This window comes from Cryptosporidium parvum, chromosome 6 (genome assembly GCF_000165345.1).
Source record: "Cryptosporidium parvum Iowa II chromosome 6, whole genome shotgun sequence".
Lineage (NCBI taxonomy): Eukaryota > Apicomplexa > Conoidasida > Eucoccidiorida > Cryptosporidiidae > Cryptosporidium > Cryptosporidium parvum.
Window position 1 is genome coordinate 398,781 of NC_006985.1, and position 20,965 is coordinate 419,745.

A 20,965-nucleotide genomic window follows, 5' to 3' on the forward strand; every position below is an offset into this window, starting at 1 on the left:
TTTTTTCAAAAATCACTTATAGCCACGGCATCCATGTTGGCTTCATGGCAGAAAGGTTTTTAGGATCCGTAGAACATTCTATCAGCTCAAGTACACTTCTGTCAATGAGTTGACTATTTTCATTGATTGGCCTAGGATTAGTTAATACTGCTATTTTCTCCATCATCCTGCGAACATTTCTATCTACTTTCTCCCTAATTTCAACGTTAGAAAGTAATCTTTGCTGCATTATCTGGGAAATTGTGTTCTGAGAATGGTCATTTGCTGTGTTGGGCGAGTTTATGACTGTTTGCGAACTATTATCAAAGTCCGATTCTACGGAAGGGTTATTTGGTTTTTGATATAAATTACGATTTTGAGGGATCTGTAAAGCTCTATGGACAGAAAATGCATGCAAATCGTCTCTAAGCAGGGAGCAGAGTAAATTTCTTACGTGAAACTCATATTTTTGTAGACATTGAGCAAATGCGAGCATAGTACCTGGAAGGATACCATTCTTACCGAAGGGACCCATTAAATGTTCCATATTTCTTGTTAACCTAAAAGGAACCTTTTCAGTTTTATCAATAAGCAGTGTGGATGAGACATAAGAGGATTTTAATTCTGATTGATAAACCTGCCCAGTATCCAACGAAATAAATAGTTTTCCGGGAGTAACATCATTTACACCTAGAATATATGAAAATATTGACAGTAAACCCAAGTGAGTAGTAAACTGTTTAGTGAATAAAAATGATTGGTCATGCGAGTTGAACTTTCTTAAAATACTTCTTTTAAAGATATTATCTGGGACCCAGTTATCACACAGCTCAGTATAAATTTTTAGCATTTCCTTATCAAGTTGTGAATTATTTATATTATTCAACTTCCTGAGTGAGATATTGATAAGCTTTCTATGAAGTAATATCGGGAAGTCAAGGTCTTTTATTGGGCATGTACAGTTACTGCTATTCGCTTCCTCTTCAAAAAGTTCGGTAAAGCTCTTCTTATTTCCTGTATCTTCAATGATACGGCAACGTGGATGCAATGGTATACAAGGTTGTATTGCAAAAGAAATATTTCTGGACCTGGTTTCCTTATATTTATATAAAAGTGTATTTAGTGTAACTTGAAGATGAAGAATGCGTTCCTCAACCTTTTGTTGAAGCCCACTATATGGCTGAATTAAGAAGTGTATAGTACTTCCACTAGAAGTGATAAATCCTATTCTTTTCAGTGTGTATGATTGTCTTACAACCGTTTCAACTGTAGGCAATGATCTATGTAGGTATATAACACCACCAATCGGATTATTACTATTTGTGTTTTCTAAAACAGCAAAATTTCTTAAGTAGAGACTTTCAGAGACAATTCTCAAATATTGTCCAGGAACTTCCAAACGAATATTGATTCTATGGAATAGATCGCAGAGAGTAGTTGAGAAATCCGATAACAGAGACTTTCCTCTGATATTTTCATTTGAATACCTTTCTGTACATTTAGTAAAGTGATCTTTCCACTTCTTGAGCTTTTCCAAGACATAGTCGAGTTTTAATTGTGAAACCCTTTCAATAGGAGGGTTTGTGTTATTACATAGATAAACATGAAAGTCATTTTTAAATTCGTTCCAATATTGTTTGATAATGTTCTTAGATCTTTCGAAAGATTTATTATTCAAGGATGAAGACTTATTCAATAACTGCTCGTACCTTCTAATGATATTGTGTTCCAAAAAGTGTGTTCCTATATTTGGGAAAATGTCGGATGCTTTTGTATCACTCAAATTCGAATCTTGAACAATGATTGATTCATCATTAATGGGGGAGATTTCAATTGTCATTTGGAATAATGTACGTATTGCACATAAGAGTTCATCAAGTGGGTCAGGTTTACAGTGTAGTACAATGTCTTCAACCCAGTGTTCAAGAGCTAAAGTTAGTGCGCCGTGTCTAATTCTACAAGTATTCATCAGTGATTCAATTCTTTGCCATCCCAAAGAAATAAAACTTGGATAAATTCCAGAAGAAGGCGGAGGAGGAGGACCCTGGCTTGTATTTTCAGTTTCAGAATTAGAGGATAAATACCAATACATGTGAGCCATTTCTCTTTTTTCAAGATAGCTACTTCTAATATTAAAATAAATACTTTGTGGGAATATTAACACAATCTTGTTTAAAATATGCAAAATAGCACTTCCTTCAATTCTATCTATTCCAGCTATCAATTGAGGAATCCATGGAAGCCAAACAGCGCAAGGTAAATGATCCGAATATTTTTTAAATGCTAATGAGAGATATTTTCCATCAGGAGAGTCATGTGGCAATAACCAAAGTACCCTTGAAAGTAAAATAGAGTATTTATCTGGCCTTAAATATATTCCCATTAAGTAAGAGATTACTGCATTAACTGCATAACTCATGTTTTGGTGTATATATAATAGCCTATCAGTATATTGAGCCCAAGTGATCCATCCTCTTGCGAATAGTGGATATACCTTTAAAGAAGAAAGTAAGTCTGCATTAACACGAACAACTGAAGTACTAATACCTGTAGCAGACGTATTATTTAAACCAGGGTGTCCTTGTTCTGAGTTTAATACATTGCTTCCTGTTACAGAGTTTGCATTATTTGGAATTTCGCCATCAATATAATAATTAGGATATAATTTATTTGAAATAATCCCCTTTAACCTCAGAAATTCTGCCCTGTATTCATCAAAATAAGGTTCCGGGCATTTTTGGAAATCAGTCATATTAAGGATATTTAGGCCAGTTCTTAATTGAGTAGTATCAGATAAGCAAAGCTTAACTTTTTCCAAAGTCGCGAGAAATGTTTCTGCCCTATATGCATCTCCTCCTGAAACCTGTAAATGATTTTGTAATCTCTGTAGCAATGCAACCGAGACCTCTGGTAAACGATGGGATTTCCTCGCAATTGATGCGAATTTTATCATTGTCCAGGGCATATCCTGCAAATAACTTGGCCAAAGAGATTTTGCTTGAGAAGTTAAATGGTCTGACCTACTAATTAGATTCATAATGATAGAGAAAACAAAGTTTCTCCATACAAAAAGATCGTTCCATAATATCATACTGTCCCACTTATTAGGCAATCTATCTCTCCATACATTCAACATTCTGGCCTCAAAATAACCTGGCGTTGAGTTGCTTGTATTCTGAAGGTTCGAATGTGAGTTAATATTTACATGGGAATTTGGATTCCCTGTATTAATTGATTGTGAGCTTTGAGCAAGATTATTTGCATTTGAGTGATGAATAATATAGTTTGAACCAAAATTTGCAGTATTCTGAACAATATTACCGTTTAAGGAGTGATTAATATTGCTATTTGGACCATCTGGGTAAAGTTTTCTTTCTATATCTGATGAGAGTCTGAAGCCTTCTTGCAGCTCTATATATTGCTGGAAATTTAACAGTAGAGGAACATGACATGTAGTTACTACGCTTGGTAGCATAGCCCAAAAATTTAGCACAGTTCTATAGCCAATTGAACAGTGGCGTTCAAATTCGGCTAGTTTTGATCTCGAACTATTTTGAATTATGCTTTGTGAAAACTGCTGGCAGTAAGCACCATTATTTAAGTTTTGACTATTTGTTGAATTATTTACTCGATTCTGGTTACTTATATTAGTACTAGAGTTAGACAGCGATTCTTGAGTTCCCTTACTTTGCAAATTCCAATTGTTATTAATTCCTCCTAATAGCAAGTCATATAAAGAATGATATGCTTGACATAACTTTGTAATAGGGTTATGCAGAATATACTTGTTGACTAGTTTCTCCACTAAAACCCAATCTTGTAGTTTTGATGAGCATTCCAATTGAAGTTGAGGGTTTCTGCGCTCCTTAGCAAACTCGTTTAGGGTATTCCATTGATTTAGATGCTTTGCGCAAGCAACCCAACTATCTATCCAAATCATTGTTTCATTATTTAATAGTGATGAATCAGAGTTTTCAAAAATTCTTGCCCAATTTAGAATATTATGGCTACAATCTGCATTACTATTAGTAGCTTTAGAACTTGAATTATATATTGCATCAAGGTTATTGTAAAATATTTCCTGTGCTTTACTCCACTCCGCCTGCTGCATTAGCGCTAATCCCATATGGGTTTCGAGACAATTGGAAAATGACCTTCTAATGCCAATTACAATGTCTTCTTCTTGTAATTCCCCATAAATTTGTGCCAATATCATCCAAGAACTATCGGGTCCATCATCTTGAACTAAGTTATTTTTAAAATCATGATTACAATTCACTTTAGAAATAAAGTTATTTTCTTTCTTATTAATGTTTGCTTGGGAGTTACTCGTATTAATCTGGTTACTTAAATAGTTAGATGCAATATGCCAACATCTTAATTTCGTTGATAAATGCAAAAGCAAAGTTGCCGGTAAAATAGGTGGATTGTCACATGATAGTAGGGAATCAAGTATAACATGCGGTATTGTCCATTCAGAAGGCATTGCTGAACTCACTCTATGATGTCTTTCTTTAGAAAGCAATTCAATAATATCAAGCGTTAATTCATTTCTTTGTTGGTGCTCCAAGTTATTCCAAATCCACGGAAAAATAGTTTTCCAAAGAGAGATTGAAATGGATTCGCTTGTACTTGAGAAGAACAATAAAGAGTCGATTGCTAAACCTGGATTCCGTTTCAGGTTCCCAATAACATCATCTAATAAATCGAATTTCACTTGCCCAGCTACAAAATTATTATGCTGTGGTCTGTTAATTAGCGAAGAATTAGATTGATCGCTACTTGAGCTGTCTAGTATGCAAATCAAAGATATATCACTACTAGTGCTCGCATTGTCATCTTCATAATTCTCTTTTAATTTTAAATTTTGTAGTTCCCACCATTCTAATTCTACTTCTGTTAAGTTAGTCTTAAAATCATTTGTCTTAAATGATTGATAGCTTTCATTTGAGGATTTATCTAATTTATTAATAATTTGTTGCTCTATTGAGGGAAGAATAGATGGGAATGCTCCCATTTTATTGCTGATGATTGAACTTTTTTCACTAAAAGTCATTGTAGGCATTAGCAATTCTAGAAATTGAGTTATATAGAATCTCTCTGCAAGCACATCAAAATTTGATGTTGTGAATAAATATCGAAGCCTACCGAACAAATCTTTTGGCAGCTTTTCATTAAACCATTTTAGAAATCCAAGTTTTATTTTTGGATGAGGCGAAGCCAAACCTAAAAGTGCGCATTTCTCAAGTTGAGTCAGTGCCTTTTCTGTAAAGACAAAGGTATTAGCTTGTTTAAGAACAATATTGTTAGAAGAGCCTTCGATTTTTGCTTTGAGATTTCCCTCATAATTTAAAATAATTTTCAGAATTTCATCCTCGTGATTATTTAGAATTTCCTCCAAAAACGAATGGTATATTAGATGCATTTCAAATCTACGATTTCTATCGCATATTAAAGACCATCCTGTCAAAAGCGTAATCACTAACTCGTATTTCAAAACTTTAATAGAAGTCTCATCAGTTTTGTTTTTGTAATCTAAATTCGAATAGAATTTTAATATTTCATCTAAATTATACACTTTAATTCTTCTCTTTCCCTCAAAATCATTCTCGACCGATTCATTCGAATCAACTATCAAAGAGTTGCAAACAAACAAATTTGAACCTTCTTCTACCTCAATTTCTAGCTTCTCCGATAAATAACTATTGATATTCAACTGATGATTAAATATCCATCGTCCAAGAATACTCATTAATAGATGAACAATCCCACCTTGAAATGTTATCAATCCAAAATCTCTCAGTAGAACAATAATATGTTGTCTAAAAACATTGCTATTTAAGCTTTTCATTGTAAAATATGGTGAAATCAAAATTAGTTGAAACAAGTCCGCACAGTTATTTAGTATAGAAGTATTTGATCCATTCAAATGTTGTAGTGCATTAGAGACCGTATGATTTAGATTTTGAGTGTTTGATCTTGAGGTTGAAATATTCGTGTTTTTATTAGCATTTGATATGTTTGATTTTCCGGATAAAGCGCTCGGCTGTAAGCTGTTTAAATTCTGCGAGTTAGAACTACTATAATAAGCGAGAGCCTTATCCAAAACATATATTATTAATGGAGAAAAGTATCTGAGAAACATAACAGCAATTTCTGTTGTTTCTTCTTGAGATTTATGGACATCTTGTTCGTTCAAGGCAATACCCAAGACCATAAACGATGAAATAATTTTGATAGAAGTATGAAGCGAGATATTTCTTCCAGAACAATTCGTAGTTTGCTCTGAGTATTGTAGAAGATTCGAATTATCATTTGTTGTAGTCTGGTTATTTGATGTAACTTTGGCTGGGAATAGTTCTGGTAACACCGATAATTCTTGATTTACTAGGGACCAAATACCAGAAGTTGAAATATCAATTAATCTAATATAGAATGAATCTATTTTGTTATCTACTGTTAATTTTTTTGACAGAGGAACCTTGAAGTTGTCAACATAATTATAATCCAATTCTCTAGGCTGGCGATCACTATTTTGAATATTTTCTTCATTAGAATATATAAAATTTACAATTTTTGTTATAGAGTCTTTTAGTTGCGTCGAAGGATGAGGGATTATTTGAATTATCTTACAAATTAACACATATAGAGCTTCAGAGACATTCTTATCATTTGAAACAAAAGCAGGCTCAAGAATTTGTAGAATTGAATCTAATTGCATGATTATTGTGGCAGAGGTTTGATGGATGCAGAAAACCTGAAGCCCTGCGATAAGTGTCAATTGAAAAGCAATGAGGTTTGGCGAAATAGTTTGATGCTGACTGTTTAGCCCTTGGCTATTAGTACTCGGATTCTGTGAAATATTGGATCTGGTAGAGCTAGAAATCGATGATAAATGAGAATTATTACTTAAATTAAAACCTATATCCAACCAACTGATTTGTACTTTGCAATTTGGATAAATTAAAATAATTTTCGATATAGTGCTGAATGATTTTGAAACGATCTTGTGGTCACTACTAGATGCCAATAAAGCAAGCCTAAACCAAATTGTTATAACTAAATCAATAATTGAGACGGAAGATGTTTCATCTTCAATTTTTAATAATTCTGCAAGTTGCGGAATTGATGAAATATCAATAGTTGCATTTGCAACATTTCTATATTCTTTACCAACTCCTGAACATATACTTTGGTTGTTTTTTTCATCTTTACTAATTGAATGGGATATCCTTCTTCTTTTTAATTCCAAGTTATCATCAGAATCGATACAATGACTCGAAACTCCTATATTCACTTCAGCATCAAAATTACACACCCAATTAGTGATTACAATTAATATACCAAAAATCATTCTTTTCATTTCAGGTAGGAAGGGAATATTCAAAATATTATTTGAAGGGAATGCAGATTGACCAAAGTTGTTCGTCATACCAGAGTTGCTGCCTGCATAGGATGAACTTGTAGATTGAGAGCTATTTTGACCAACTGAACCAAACCCCCATAGTAATTTGGTTAAAGTTGATAAAACTGGAGAAAGAAGATAAATATATTCAAATGCAAATATATTAGGGCGAAGTGTGATAATATTCCAGTGATACAATTGTTGTTGTAAAGGCAAATTATAACTATCTTGAATTAGTATTGCAATCATCAACCTAAGCCAGTTAGAAAATAGCGTTTCAGGGGTTTTGTCTTTAATAAATAGTTTAGGAGGTGAAGGTATTAGAGAAAATAAGCTTTTATCACTTTCATTTTCTGGTGAAAAAATATTTAGTGTATCATCTTTGATGATCGGTTTGATATTGTGCAAAAGTGGAATAAATAAATTCAGAGCTCTTCGAACAGTAAGTCTAACTTCAGAAACTCCATAAAGCCTTGTAAGAGCTACCAACATTGAAAACAAAATCTTCTCTGGAAAAGGATATTTTTCTACAAAGTAACACATAGTAATGTAGCCCCAAGACTTGAGCAAAGAAGATTCAGTTCTCAAAATATTCCAAACATCCTTTATAAGTCTTTTTCTGTTATTGGATATTGTTTCTAGAGAGTATTTATTCTTCACAAGTAAAATAAGAAGTTTAAGTATCTCTATTTTAAGAGGATCATCTGTTGCAGAAAGTCCATTGGTTCCATGTAATGGGATTACATTTCTTTCCAAACTTGGAAGTATTATTCTGGTTATTATACCTTCACAAATATAGTCATTTAACCATGAATCTTCACTATGACGAATTTTCTCATTGTTTCTATTGAATTCGTATTCTAACAGTGGAATCAGTATAAGCTGTATACATGCAATTTGAGTACCAGGTAGAATTGAAGATGTATCTATATTAGGTCCACTTGGATAATATCTTTGAATGAGTTGGTTAAAAAGTAAACGCTTTTCTTGATTTGAAAGAGTTTTTGGAACTGTACAAATAAGGAAATCGCGAAAAGCACCACTATCAAGAGTTGAACTTGTACCAAAAAGAGTAGCAATTGTCAAAATAACGTCAATCCTTCTTCTTTTCAAATGTTCTTTTACATCTTGCCCGTGAATAATTGTCGAGAGCAATGATATAATTAATTCTTTAGATGGGTAAATTGGTTGATTATTTAAGGTAGAGTTTGATGTTGAGCTAATTGAATTGTGAGAATTATTTGCGTGCAAAGATGAATTCAAATTGTTATTAGAATTCTGTATATTCTGCCTCATCTGGTGTGAAGTAAACGAAAAGCTATTAGAAAATGTTTGATCTTCAGTTAAATTTTGCCTCTGAAAAGATGAGGTAGAAGATTGAGAAAAGTTGGTAATCGATGAGGTATTTGAAGGAAGGCTAACTGCTGAATATAATACACTTTTCATTGAATTCTGGACGGATAAAATATCGTTAATAATTTCGTCGCCCACCCTGTTACCATAGCATTTTTTTTCAAGGTATTCCTTATTTTGTACATTTTCAAGATTGTTTGTTGCAGTATAAAATCCAATAAGCATTTTATATAGCATAAAACACTCATTTGAGTGAAAAAAACTCCAAGGATGTTGCCATGCTACAGTACCTTGATATGCTAATGATAGTTCAAATTTATTATCAAAATTTCCATGAGTGGAAATGCCTCCGCTTTTTGTGAATACAACTAGCCTGTTAAAAATTGTATTATACATTGTAAGTAGTATATCAATAATTGTTAGGGCAGACCTATTACTAGATGCATAATACTCCAGGAAATCAATTACAAGCAAGCTCGGCCACTCTTCGCAAAGACTATTTAAAACTCTTATTCCGTTCCACGCGCTACTATATGATTCAGTAAATGCAGGAGAAACCGGAATAACATTGGGGTTTGCTTTATTAATGTTTTGCGGCGCCCCAACAACAGAGTTATTGATATTTTGTTGGACTGAAGATCCAGTGACTTGGGAAAAGTTTGCTGTGGGGATATATGAGTCACACTTATTCTCAACATTCTCTGCTTCTTCTAAAATCCTGTTTACTGTAGACTCAATGAGTTGAGTCCTTAGTTGATAGAGCTTTACTCTAATAACAGAACATGGACTCATCTTAATCAAGTCTATAAGAAAATTAGCATATCGATCAGAAGCAAGTTGTTGAATTAGAAACAAGACAACGTTATGCGGAGAATGAGTCGCAAAAAGTGCCAAAGGAAGGCGAAAGGGTGATGAAATGGTCATTGATGTTGTATAAGATGTTATGAATGATGATATTGAGGACTGCATATTGCTGCTTCTATCAAGCCCGGGAAAATTCCTCGTACCCAATATTGTCCCAACCACTTTTGAAACAAATTCGTCAGACCCTTGAGGTAATAAGTGAAAGATGCATACCATTGCAATTGCCATGTGCAAATCTTCCTCATATCGATTAAAAGTATCGATTTGAGTATTAGCCAGTCCCGTAGAAGAATTTTGAGCTTGCCTTATAGATGAGCTTGCTTGATTACTGGAATTTAAAACCTCTCTTTGATATTCATTTGGCCAACAAAGTCTTTGTAAGTGTTGCAAAAGCTTTTCACCTAGAGTTACATTAAAGCAAAAACATAGAAGTTCTAAAAGACGTGCCAATCCCTGAAGAACATGCACCGTTAATTTTGTTGCAGATGCCAGATGTACAAGTACGGGTCTAAGGCAATGCCTAAGCTGATCTTCAGGCAGAAGTTCGTACTGACTATTGTTTGTATTATTCATAGATGAATTGCAAATATTTGGGTTGCCATTTGAATCCTCAATACCATCTATATTTAATAAATATCTCTCCAACCTTACAATAACCTTCAGAGTATGATGCGCAGCCTTGCAAATTTCTAAATCTTTTCTAGTCACGCAGCGGAAAAGAACTCCAATAATCTTCCATCTGAGCTCGTCTTGAGATGTTTTGGTTTGGTTGATTCCCAATTGACTATTCATTTGAAATTGTTGGTTAATATTTGTTTGATGCTGGTTTTGATAAATTTGGTGTGGGTATTGCGTCTTCGATTGATTTACATTTTGTAAGTTTTGGTGGTTGGATTGAGTGCCAACCTGTGCAGGGTGATTTACGGAAATATGCTGCGCCAATACTGGAATAGGCTGTTGTGTTTGCTGAAGTTGAACACCTTGATTTACATTTGTTTGGTGAGAATTGTGCTGCAATTGATTGCTTTGATTGAAATTAGAACTTTGATGTATTTGTGTTGAACAGTTTGAAGGAATTGCTGGAGAAATAACTGGTGAAATATTTGCAGAAACAGGAACTGATATTGAGGAGTTGCTTCGGCTTCTGAGGAATTCGGACCAATTTGGATGAAGAAGTATAAGTTTTAAAAACCTGATTGAATAAATTTGAACTTGAACCTTATTTTTCCTAAAATCTGGGTTGCCTTTATTACCTTGACTATTTTGAGCATTAACTTGGATATTAGATTGAGAAAAGCTATTATTCGAATTTTTTTGTTGAGATTCATTCATCTCACAGTCTATTTCATCCCTTATTACAACAAAAACATCTTCAACGAACCTTCTGATAATTGTCGACGGAATTCCAATAGGCGATGGCCTAAGTGATGCTAGAAAACATAAAGTATCTAGGAAGGCAAGCTGATATGGGGTGCTACAGGTAGAGATTAATTTGGTCTGAAGCCTACTTAACAGCTGTTGTAGTAAGGTCGTTTGCGAAGTAGCATTAAGATTATTTGTATCGTTATTCCCAAACTGACTGCTGAAGCTGGTATTGAGTAAAGTTGCAACAGAAACACCTGTAATATTAGATAACGTAATAAGACATTTTTGTGCCATTCTTCTACAGGCAGGTCTCAAAGATAATATATTTGGAGTTATTGAGTTCATACATAAATGGAATAAATGCTTACGCAAAATATCCAAAATTTCATCTGGAGGAGTATTGTTTGCCAAAGAATTCATAATTTCATCACGTATTGCAACTCCAGAGTACCACTTATCCTTTGATTCAGTAATTAGCATTTCCATATAAACACGATAGCTATTACTCCACCAAAATTCAGAGTTATTTTTCTTTAATTCATTAGTTTCATTTATCACAGTCAATAGATCCTCCCAATTTCTATCGTTTATATTAATAGACTCGCCAGATAATAAAGATAACTTATTTTTTGGAATAGTTATTCCGTATTTTGATATGGGTATTTTAATAACTTTAGAGCTAAAATTTTCACAATTAACAAATAGTGCAAAAGGTTTTATTCCCGTGAAAACAGAGTAAATCAGCGCATCCAACGCGTCCTCAGAACATCTTTCTGCAAAAGGATTACTATCCGCTCCAGAGTCTTTTGAAATGAAGAAAAGAGCGTCTGAAAGTTTCTGGAAATATGTCTGGGCCCAAATAGGTGGAATATGGTTAAGTAGCTCAATAATCAAGATACATGCAGCTGTTTTTTTACTCCATGAGATGTCATAGCACAAATTTACGATATTTGACTCGAGTAGACATGGGAGTTGAGCGGTTTGAAACGCCCTATTAAAGTACAATAATGGAAAGTTTTCTACAAGATTGTAGTAAATATTTACCATGTTCTTTACTGCTGCAAGGGCTATGTAGCTTGGCTCTGTATGTTTCAAATGGTTATTGTGAGAAATTGTAAACTGAACGTCGATCGTATCAAATAAAGCAGATAAGATCGGAGCAACCGGGTCAGTTTTCGTATTAGACCAATATAGGTTCAAATTACAATGTTCGGGAATAAATGACCTTGATGCGGAATAAATAGCCAAATAATTTGTCAATCCATCACAAAATTCACCGACAGAGTCATGAAGTTCTTCAATAAGTGATAATGCCAAAATAAGTGATTTAGCAAATAGCTCAAGGTTATTCGAATATGATGATTGGGCCTTAAAATTATTGCATTCAGAAATGTAGTCCATTGAAAAGGGAGTTGCCTCATTAGGATTCTCAATTTTCTCGGAATGCTTTTCGAGATAACTTGTTAGAAAATTGAAAAATGTTTTAATGGATTCCGTAGTTCCAATATCAGTCCAAAAGATCGAAAGATAGAGTAAAAGTAAATTTTTGATGTGCGTACTGCACATATTCTTAATTATTTTATTTGAGCTTATAAAATCTTTCTTAGAAATAGAAGATAAATATTTATAAACATGCTGCAGTGTATCATCAATTCTTAGAAACAAAGTTGTGTCTAGTTTATTGTTAATTGGGCTTGGTCTAATTAAAATGGGTACTTTTACACAAAGAGGGTCATTTACATCTAAAACTGCTGAATCTTTTAAGAACCATCTATTCTTCCCTCCCAATTTTCCTAGAATTCTTCCAACTAGTGTTGCATGCTGAAATGCTATAGATTGCAATGCATAGAAGGATAAACTATTGTTCTTTTGATATCTGTGAAAGTTACTTAGCAATACTTGGGAGACAGGTAAAGGAATTGGAGGCGCAGGTTTCAATAGTTTACAAAGTGTTACAAGAATTGATGGCCTTGTTTGAAATCTATGGGGCTGATGAAGTGAATTTGTAAGGATCGGATATAAGAAATCATGATGAAGATTATCAATCCAGAGATCCAAACTTCTTAATGCCAATAAAACAAGCTCTGGATCATTGCTTTCAAGAGCATTAAGCATTGGACTAATTAATTGCCCCATATAAGGTAATAGTGACTTGAGCCTTGCCGGAACGGTAAGAGAGATTTCTAGCCAAATTTCACGATAAGGAGACTTAGTTTCTTTCTGCATTTTAATAGTCGTGTCTAGGAACCAGGGAAGAATAACTAAGAATTCCTTATAAATACCTGATGCTTTACCACCAGGGGTAATGCTTCTGAATAAAGATCTTAAGATTGACAGAAAGAAAATGTTATTTTGATATTTTGAGGCCATAGATGTACACAACGTGCATAAATCCACAACATATGGAATTAGAATAGTTTCATGTTGAGGATTCTGACCAATATATCTAAAGAGTTGCTTTAACAGCCTAGTAGATACAAGCCCAGATGCTATCTCATTGGTCTTATCCTTATTGACATTTTTTGAATTTCCCCCATAAATAAAAGTATCAGGTATTGGTAAATCAATAATATTTTTCTGCATTTGAAATAATGAAATATTAATATTTTGAGTTAGAATATCAAATGGGAAAGGATGATCATCCGGATTTCCGTGTGGTGCAGCTGTGGGAGCAAAATTAATTAAATTATTTGGGTCATCTCTTGGATCAATAACGCTTTGAACTGCATCAGGAAATTGTATTGGTGTTCCAAAATGGGAAATTCTTCCTCGAGAATATGGTATTTTCGAATGGCTTTCAACGTTGTCTATATGCGGGTCCACTACGTATCTTGAAAGAGCAAGTTTGTGATGTTCTGTTGGGTAGATTGAGCATGTCAAAGGTGTTGATGGGATATTCATGTTATTAACTTGTGCAATGAATGATGAAATGTCATATTGAGTAGATTCAGAAAATAATTGTTTACCATTCAACGATTTCAGTAATATTTGAATAGGAGATAATTTACTACGTAATTCAGTAAATTTTGAGTTTGGCTCAACAGCTAAGGTATCTAATTTTAACATTAGATGTGGTAAAATCGATTCATAAAATACCTTTGCAGTGTGTTGTTGTACCCCCCAATAATGGAATATTAAAGAAATTTGTGGACTCATACTTGTAGACCACTCGAATAATATCGAAAATGTAGCTTGAATTATATCTCCAAAAGATTGCGGGTGAATATAACACAGCACTGAAGCTAAAAGCTCTAAAAGCTCCTTCTCTTCTGGCATAATTGATAATGGAGAGTTTTGCTGAGGCTTAGCACCATTGTTCTGCCTTACAGCGTTATTGTGTTGATTTGCACCATAATTACTCTGGATTGTGTTTGGAATGATTAGGGAGCTTGTTGGAATGATCTGGCATTCATTTCCACCTTCTTTTATTTTAAATAGGCCAGATGAGCTCATTGTGTACTGAAGACATTGACAGTATTCAACACTGCAGATTATGCCTTCAATTAATATCTTTTGTAGTAATTTACTTTCAGCCTCATTTAACATCACTCCATTTGCAAGTTTTCTTACGTCAAAACGAGTAATATCAACATTGTTTGTATTGCTATTATTTGTTGTACCACTCATTCCTGAATGGTTATTATTTAAGATATTCTTGTTACTAATATCACTGCTTGGAATGGTATTCCTATTCAAAGTTGTAATATGAAAAATTGTTTGACGCGCACCAATTATGGTTGCACGAATAATAGGTCTAAGCTCTCTCAAAACATCAATGATTAATGGTTTGGTCTGATTTTCCATATCAGTTTCAGAATCAAGTCCTTTTTTCAATGCACTACAACCAGTTATCGAAATTTCACAATGACCTATCTGTGTATTTGCATAAGAAAACGAGTTATCTAACCAATTACCAATATTCGAAATTTCAATAAATTCATCAAGAAAATCGTTTAATACCGGCTTTAATGGTGTGAATGTAAGTGAATCGGTTTTTGAGTCGGGTAATCCTGGTATTTCCTTATTGATAGAGACGAGAACTAGATTATAAATTTGTCGTCGGAGCTGGTGAATTTTCAATGAAAAAATCGATAAAATATTCAATAAAATATCCCGAATAATAATATTTCTTTGAGTATTACTACTAGGAACAAAACCTTCTTTTTTTAATATATCTGGTAGAAATGCAGCAGATCTGATACAATAATGTTGCGCAGGTAAAGGAAGAGCTGTATCTAAAATATTTCTTGTGAGAGAATGTAGGCACTTCATAATTGAATCGAAAAAACTATCCTGATTCAAACTATTGCAGTATGAATTAAGGGAATGCTCAGCTCGCAAATATACAATTATTTCATGCAATATTGCAGAAGATAACACTTTAAGAGTTTCATAACCAGTACGTCCGTGCCCAATGAGAACTGCTTCATCAAGTAAAATTTCTATCCTATCGTAAAATCCCTGCCTAAATTCAGTATTCAAAATACTTCTTAGGCAAACCAATATTTCACGGCGCTGGTGAAGACAATATGGTGGGCAAAATAGTAATACCTGAATAAACCCCTGTATAAATGCTGACTGAGTTTGCCTTAGAGTTTCTGATATATGTTCGTCACCATTAAAACCCCTAAAAAAATGAACAAACCATAATATAATTTTGCTACATGCAATCATATAATCCTGTACCAAAGATTTAAATGAAGATGAACGTATTATTTCTGGGATTTGTTCTGGGCTTATTTTTAGTTGACTTATAGAATGGTTCTGGGATGCGCAAGATGATCCCATCAACTTTGGGTGGAAATCTCTAGGGAAAAGACTAACAATGTTTAAGCAAGAAACCAAATTAGGAGCAAAAATGGCGAAGTAACGTTCAATGAAGTGAGGATATAACTGAAAAATGTGCAATAAGGCCAGTGGTAGCTCTATCAGAATTCTTAATGATCGGTGACATGGAAGGATCAAATTTTGAGAAGGGTTCGTATTATTTACATTAGTGGTGACGGGACCTCTATGAACATTTGATCTTACTTGATTTGTAATTTCAGTTAACTCTGGCAGAGTCGTTGAAAGAGCTCCACGAAAGAACAATTGATCAGGATCATCATTTACAGAGTTAATTTTGTCCGATTTAGTTGTTGAATTTCCACTTTGAATATAAATATCTTGCCCTTCAGTGCTAGAATTATTATTTCTATTTGAAATAACTTCCTGAATAAGTTGTGGCAAAGTGTGTTGTACATCTGTACATAATCTTGATGCGAATCCAAGAAAGGATTCAACGACATTTTCTAATTTGTCTGTATAATTCTTGTGTAGAAAAACTAAATTACGAATTGCGAGTACTCCGACATCATCGGTATCTCTATCAAGCAAATGTAAGCACAACTGCGCTAAATCTGAACAGTAGTTTGATATAACTTCATTCTGAGGCAACAATGATATAATCTCCATACATATTATACTTGATTTCTTATAATCATGTTTTTTTGCTGTATCATTCATAAGCAGTATGTTTCTGATCCCATCCAAACATTCTTCTAAAAATGAAAAGTAGGTTTGCTTATCAGTTGTGTATAGCTCAATTTGATCTCTTATATTTGTTAGAAATTCCAATTCCTCATTAAAATCATTTTGGCCAAATGATTTAAGTCTTGTGCCAACTTCTTTAATATTCATATTAACAAAAAGCCATATCAATTGAATAAAAAATAATTAATTTACTTAGATTCAAAAGTATAAAATAATAGAATATCAAGTAACTACAAATTTCCTTTAATAATAGTTTTTTATAATTAGCTCTTAGCACAAAAAGAAATACGACATTTATCCTCTCACTAACTTTTATGACAATAATTTATCCCGCATAATTAACGCAAGATCTTGGTACTGTATTAACTTGCGTCTACTAAATGTTAACAGAATTATAAGAAACAATTTTCAATTAAAGAATTTCATTAGTTAAACACTATGAACATTGCAAATTAGGAAGAGAATTAGCTATAAATACTAAACTAATTACATGAATTACGTTAAAAATATAGAATATATGTAGACTTAGCTATCACCAGGTACTAAATTAAGAGGGACTGCGAAAATAGGGCTAATTATATTATCAATTGCGTCGAATCTTATTAAAGAAAGAGCAGAAATTCCAAAAAATGTATGAAATACATCTGATACATTTCCAGGTCTATCTGAGAATCCGCCTTTTGAAATGTCTTCTGAACAAAAAATGTATTCCTCCAATAAATTCTTATCAATGTAGTTTGCTCTCCCCAAAAAGTAAAGCAGAGAGAATATCCACCATGAGTAACAAACATCTGGTGCCTTCTCAGGCCTACCATTAAATCCCCCACAAAGAAGTTGTCTTTCGCAAAGCCAGAAGGCAAGCCTATCAATATTTATTATATCCAGAGAGTTTAAAAGTGCAAGCGAAACAACACAGCAGTATGTGTATGCTGCATGTGATTCTGAGCACGGAACTCCGCCAAATGCTCCATCAGAATTGTAACACCTTAATAAATAAGACCGGGCGCCTATTATGTCAATTTCGTTTATTCGGTTTAGAATTGTTAGGCTTGATAGTGCACAGTAGGAAAATCTGCAATCAGTCTCCAAATATTGATCGCAACGAAATGACCCATCCTTATTTTGGAGTGAAGATATCCACTTTGAAATTTTAGCTGAATCAGCTTGATCTAGTTTGCCAATCATAATTAGTATAAGGAGTGCGTAATGCGTGGAAACTATGTTAGCGTTTAACCCCTTATTCTGAGAATAACCAACCATCGTCACATCTCCATCAACAAATACTTTACAGCTCTCAACAAACTCAAAAATACGAGTCTCTAGTTTTTTAATTTGATTTCTATCTTCACTTTGTAAATTATTAAATAATAGCTTCATACTTCCAATACCCCAAAATAGACCTGACATTTTGATGGGGTAACTTAGAAGACTATTAACTGTTTCCTTATTGGAATACAGATCCAATAGAAACTCATAATGTTTCTGAGAATTTAATTTTTTAGTAGATAAACTTTGCATTTAGAATAATTAATAATACTTTAAGTTATCGCGGCAAGCAATACAAATATATAATGGTAAAAAAGGTGAACTTAAAATTTTAGGCCCAGTAGAGAGCCCAATCATGAAGAGTATCAACAACTGCGGGAAAAAGTGCATTTGATGACGTCATAATTATTTCTCTTAAATACCTTTCTGCCTCTTTTTCTGATTGATCCAACCTGAACTTATCTTTAATTCTTTCCAAAATAGCTGTATAGTTGTTTTCAGGTCTTGAATTGAGATCCTTTATACTACTATCAACCATCAATAACAAAACATTTAATATTAGCCATGACTTCCTGCGAATATACCTATAATAATCGCAGCATTTGTCAACAAAAAGCTTGAATCCTAATGAGTTTAATCCGCCCATAGCTTCTATCATTTCTGAACAAATTTTCATTGGTGGTGGGAAAGGTTTCGGATCTTCTCCAAATATATATCCAAAATCAACATGTAAAAAGTGGCCGCTTTTCCCGACCAGTAGATTATCAAGATGCCGATCTCCAACACCAAGTATAAATGTAATAACGCTATATGCTGCGCAACTAGTTATAAAGGTGGTTAGAACATTATGAGGAATATTGTTTATGTTAGTTTTATATGCATTTGCCCAATAATTCAATATGCAATTTTTTCCATATTTTTTTCTGATTGATCCGATTGAAGAAAAATCGTCAAGAAATTCAATTAATCCATCAAATTGCGAAAACGGCGTAACTTTATATGTGATAATTGAACTGTTCGCATTCCATTCGTTAAGTAGCTTATAAGATATCTCCAAAAGTTGTACAACTAATCTATCTTGTCTCAAATCATCCCCCACCTTGTACATATATTTTGATTCAACTACAGGATATATTGATTCGGATGTGTAAATATCCTCTCTCGGAACATTTGCCTGACTATTTTCTTTTTTGCTATTATTGACAATTGCCATTCTACAAGAAAATATAATTGGGCATTGAGAAGACTTGATAATAAAACTTTCGCTTGGAACAATACCAATTAACGCTCTATTAACATCAATTGGAAGTAGAAGAAGATCACTCAAGTTCGTTATATTTAACAATGGCAGCTCAATTCCCTCGATTTTTGAAGGAAGACCCTTTAAACTTTCAATATTGTGACTACTAACAAATTTTAAAGAAAGTAAGTTTCTTTTTTTGCTACAATAATTCGAAAATTCGCTTTCAACTTTTAACATTAATTTGATCGAGTTGATTAATTTAACAGTTATTTTATCTATACCTGTTGAACGTGAAGAAATCTTTGATTGAGAATAAGGCATCTTTCCTAGTTCAAAATCGCTCAATATACTTTGAAATTTTTGTATTTTTTTCTCTGCTCTTTCTCTCTTACAGTCTTCAACTGAAATACGATGTATCCATAACAACGTTGCTCTAAATTGTATCTGGCAAAGAATTAGATCAATTATTTCTAAACAGAAATGATATTTACAGCAATGAGATTCCTCCATACTTTCTTTAATATTATAATTATTATAATCAGCAAGGCCATCAACTATTTCGAATATTGTCTGCTCAAAGACTTTAGGATATTCTTGAATTGAAATTTCCGAAATTAACAACCAAAATAATTCAACACAAAATTCTAGATCGCATGTTGCTTTTCTTTTTAGAAACTTCATGAGCTCAGTTCCATTTTCATATCTAAGAGACTGAACCAGTTGTGGTAGAACAAGAAATAACTCTTCTTTTGTGCAAAATTCCAAGCTTTCTATTGCAAGCTTGCGAATATTCAAGAACTCCTTATATTTTCTTGAAAGCAAATTTAACGAGTCTTCAATATTCAAAATTCTTTTTTTATGAGTATCAATCGGTTCTTTAATTGTTTGAATGATTGAGCTGATTAAATAATCAATTTCAACCATTATTTCTTTATCGCTTAAATTAATAAAATGAAACAACATAGGTATTCCTGCCTTAAATCTGAATAAATAAAACCTGTATTTCCAGATCAATCCAACCTCATCCTCATATAAGTCTGTATTATTGAACTTTGTAATATATCCTATATATAATTGATTTATTGCTCTTTCTAACTCCAACCTCTCTTTATTCATTAAATAATTATTAATTAATGAATTCTCCACAGAAAAACAAGGTAAACGATCTATTGAACATTTGTTATTATTCATTAGAAGACTGAAATCAATTCTTTTCCCCGAATCTCCAACAGTTGATAGATTTATGTGATCCGAAATAATATTAAAAATGCAACTAGAATTAATTATTTGTTTTGTATTCAAAACGTTTTTATTGGCCATTATGTAAGAAACCTTCTTTTCTTTAAAGTTAAATGATAAGCGTAAATAACCAAGTAATTTATCGCTAAATTTGCTCAAATAAATGTCATCTTGAAATTTATTTTCTTGTGGGAAAAGTATTTCATATATTTGTGCATTCAAATCAAAAATTAATTTTTCCTCGAATACCCCCGAAAAGTTTATTAGAATAGGTAAGTTAATAGATGAAAGTTTTTCAGTGTAATAAGCCGAAACCAAAGGAAGTATGGAGTACCCGAGTACAAATTCTCCATTACCAAGGTAATTTTCATCTAACAGTTTAAAAATATAGACATTAGTATAGTTGCAAAGCGATGAAAAATTAACTGCTCCGCAATTAGGCAAGCCAATCTCACAATTAACACATATCTTCTCACTTTTTTTATTTATGTTTTTATCAATTACAATCAGCTGCGATTGAATTGCAGTTTTACTATCTGAAATGATTTTTCCGGATGAATTTATTAAGTATTGCTCACAATGAACTCTTAGTGCAATTGGAAAGTATTTCATATTCATGAGCGAATATTTACTTTGTATTTTCTCAAATGAGAATGCAATGTAGTCTATGTTAACATTCATTAGTTATTGAGTTTCTTAAATCTACTTCATTTCATCCT

The 20,965-nt window shown here is 33.0% G+C and overlaps 3 protein-coding genes across 3 annotated transcripts; all 3 read right to left on the minus strand.

The window, feature by feature from the left end:
* Positions 1 to 16: 16 nt before the first annotated feature.
* cgd6_1740 (Tra1p-like; C-terminal FAT domain plus phoshoinositide 3-kinase domain; very large protein) lies at positions 17 to 16,645 on the minus strand (the record flags this gene model as incomplete). Its single annotated transcript, XM_627540.1, has 1 exon — positions 17 to 16,645. One exon carries the CDS (start codon positions 16,643 to 16,645, stop codon positions 17 to 19), a length of 16,629 nt encoding a protein of 5,542 aa, XP_627540.1.
* A 378-nt stretch (positions 16,646 to 17,023) lies between these two features.
* cgd6_1750 (Rab geranylgeranyl transferase beta / prenyltransferase; alpha/alpha toroid fold) lies at positions 17,024 to 18,016 on the minus strand (the record flags this gene model as incomplete). Its single annotated transcript, XM_627541.1, has 1 exon — positions 17,024 to 18,016. One exon carries the CDS (start codon positions 18,014 to 18,016, stop codon positions 17,024 to 17,026), a length of 993 nt encoding a protein of 330 aa, XP_627541.1.
* A 79-nt stretch (positions 18,017 to 18,095) lies between these two features.
* Positions 18,096 to 20,927, minus strand: cgd6_1760 (phosphatidylinositol 3-kinase; PI3ka plus PI3Kc domains; the record flags this gene model as incomplete). The annotated part of the gene is made up of 1 exon (XM_627542.1): positions 18,096 to 20,927. The coding sequence occupies one exon, from the start codon at positions 20,925 to 20,927 to the stop codon at positions 18,096 to 18,098; it is 2,832 nt and encodes a 943-aa protein (XP_627542.1).
* Between the last annotated feature and the right edge of the window lie 38 nt (positions 20,928 to 20,965).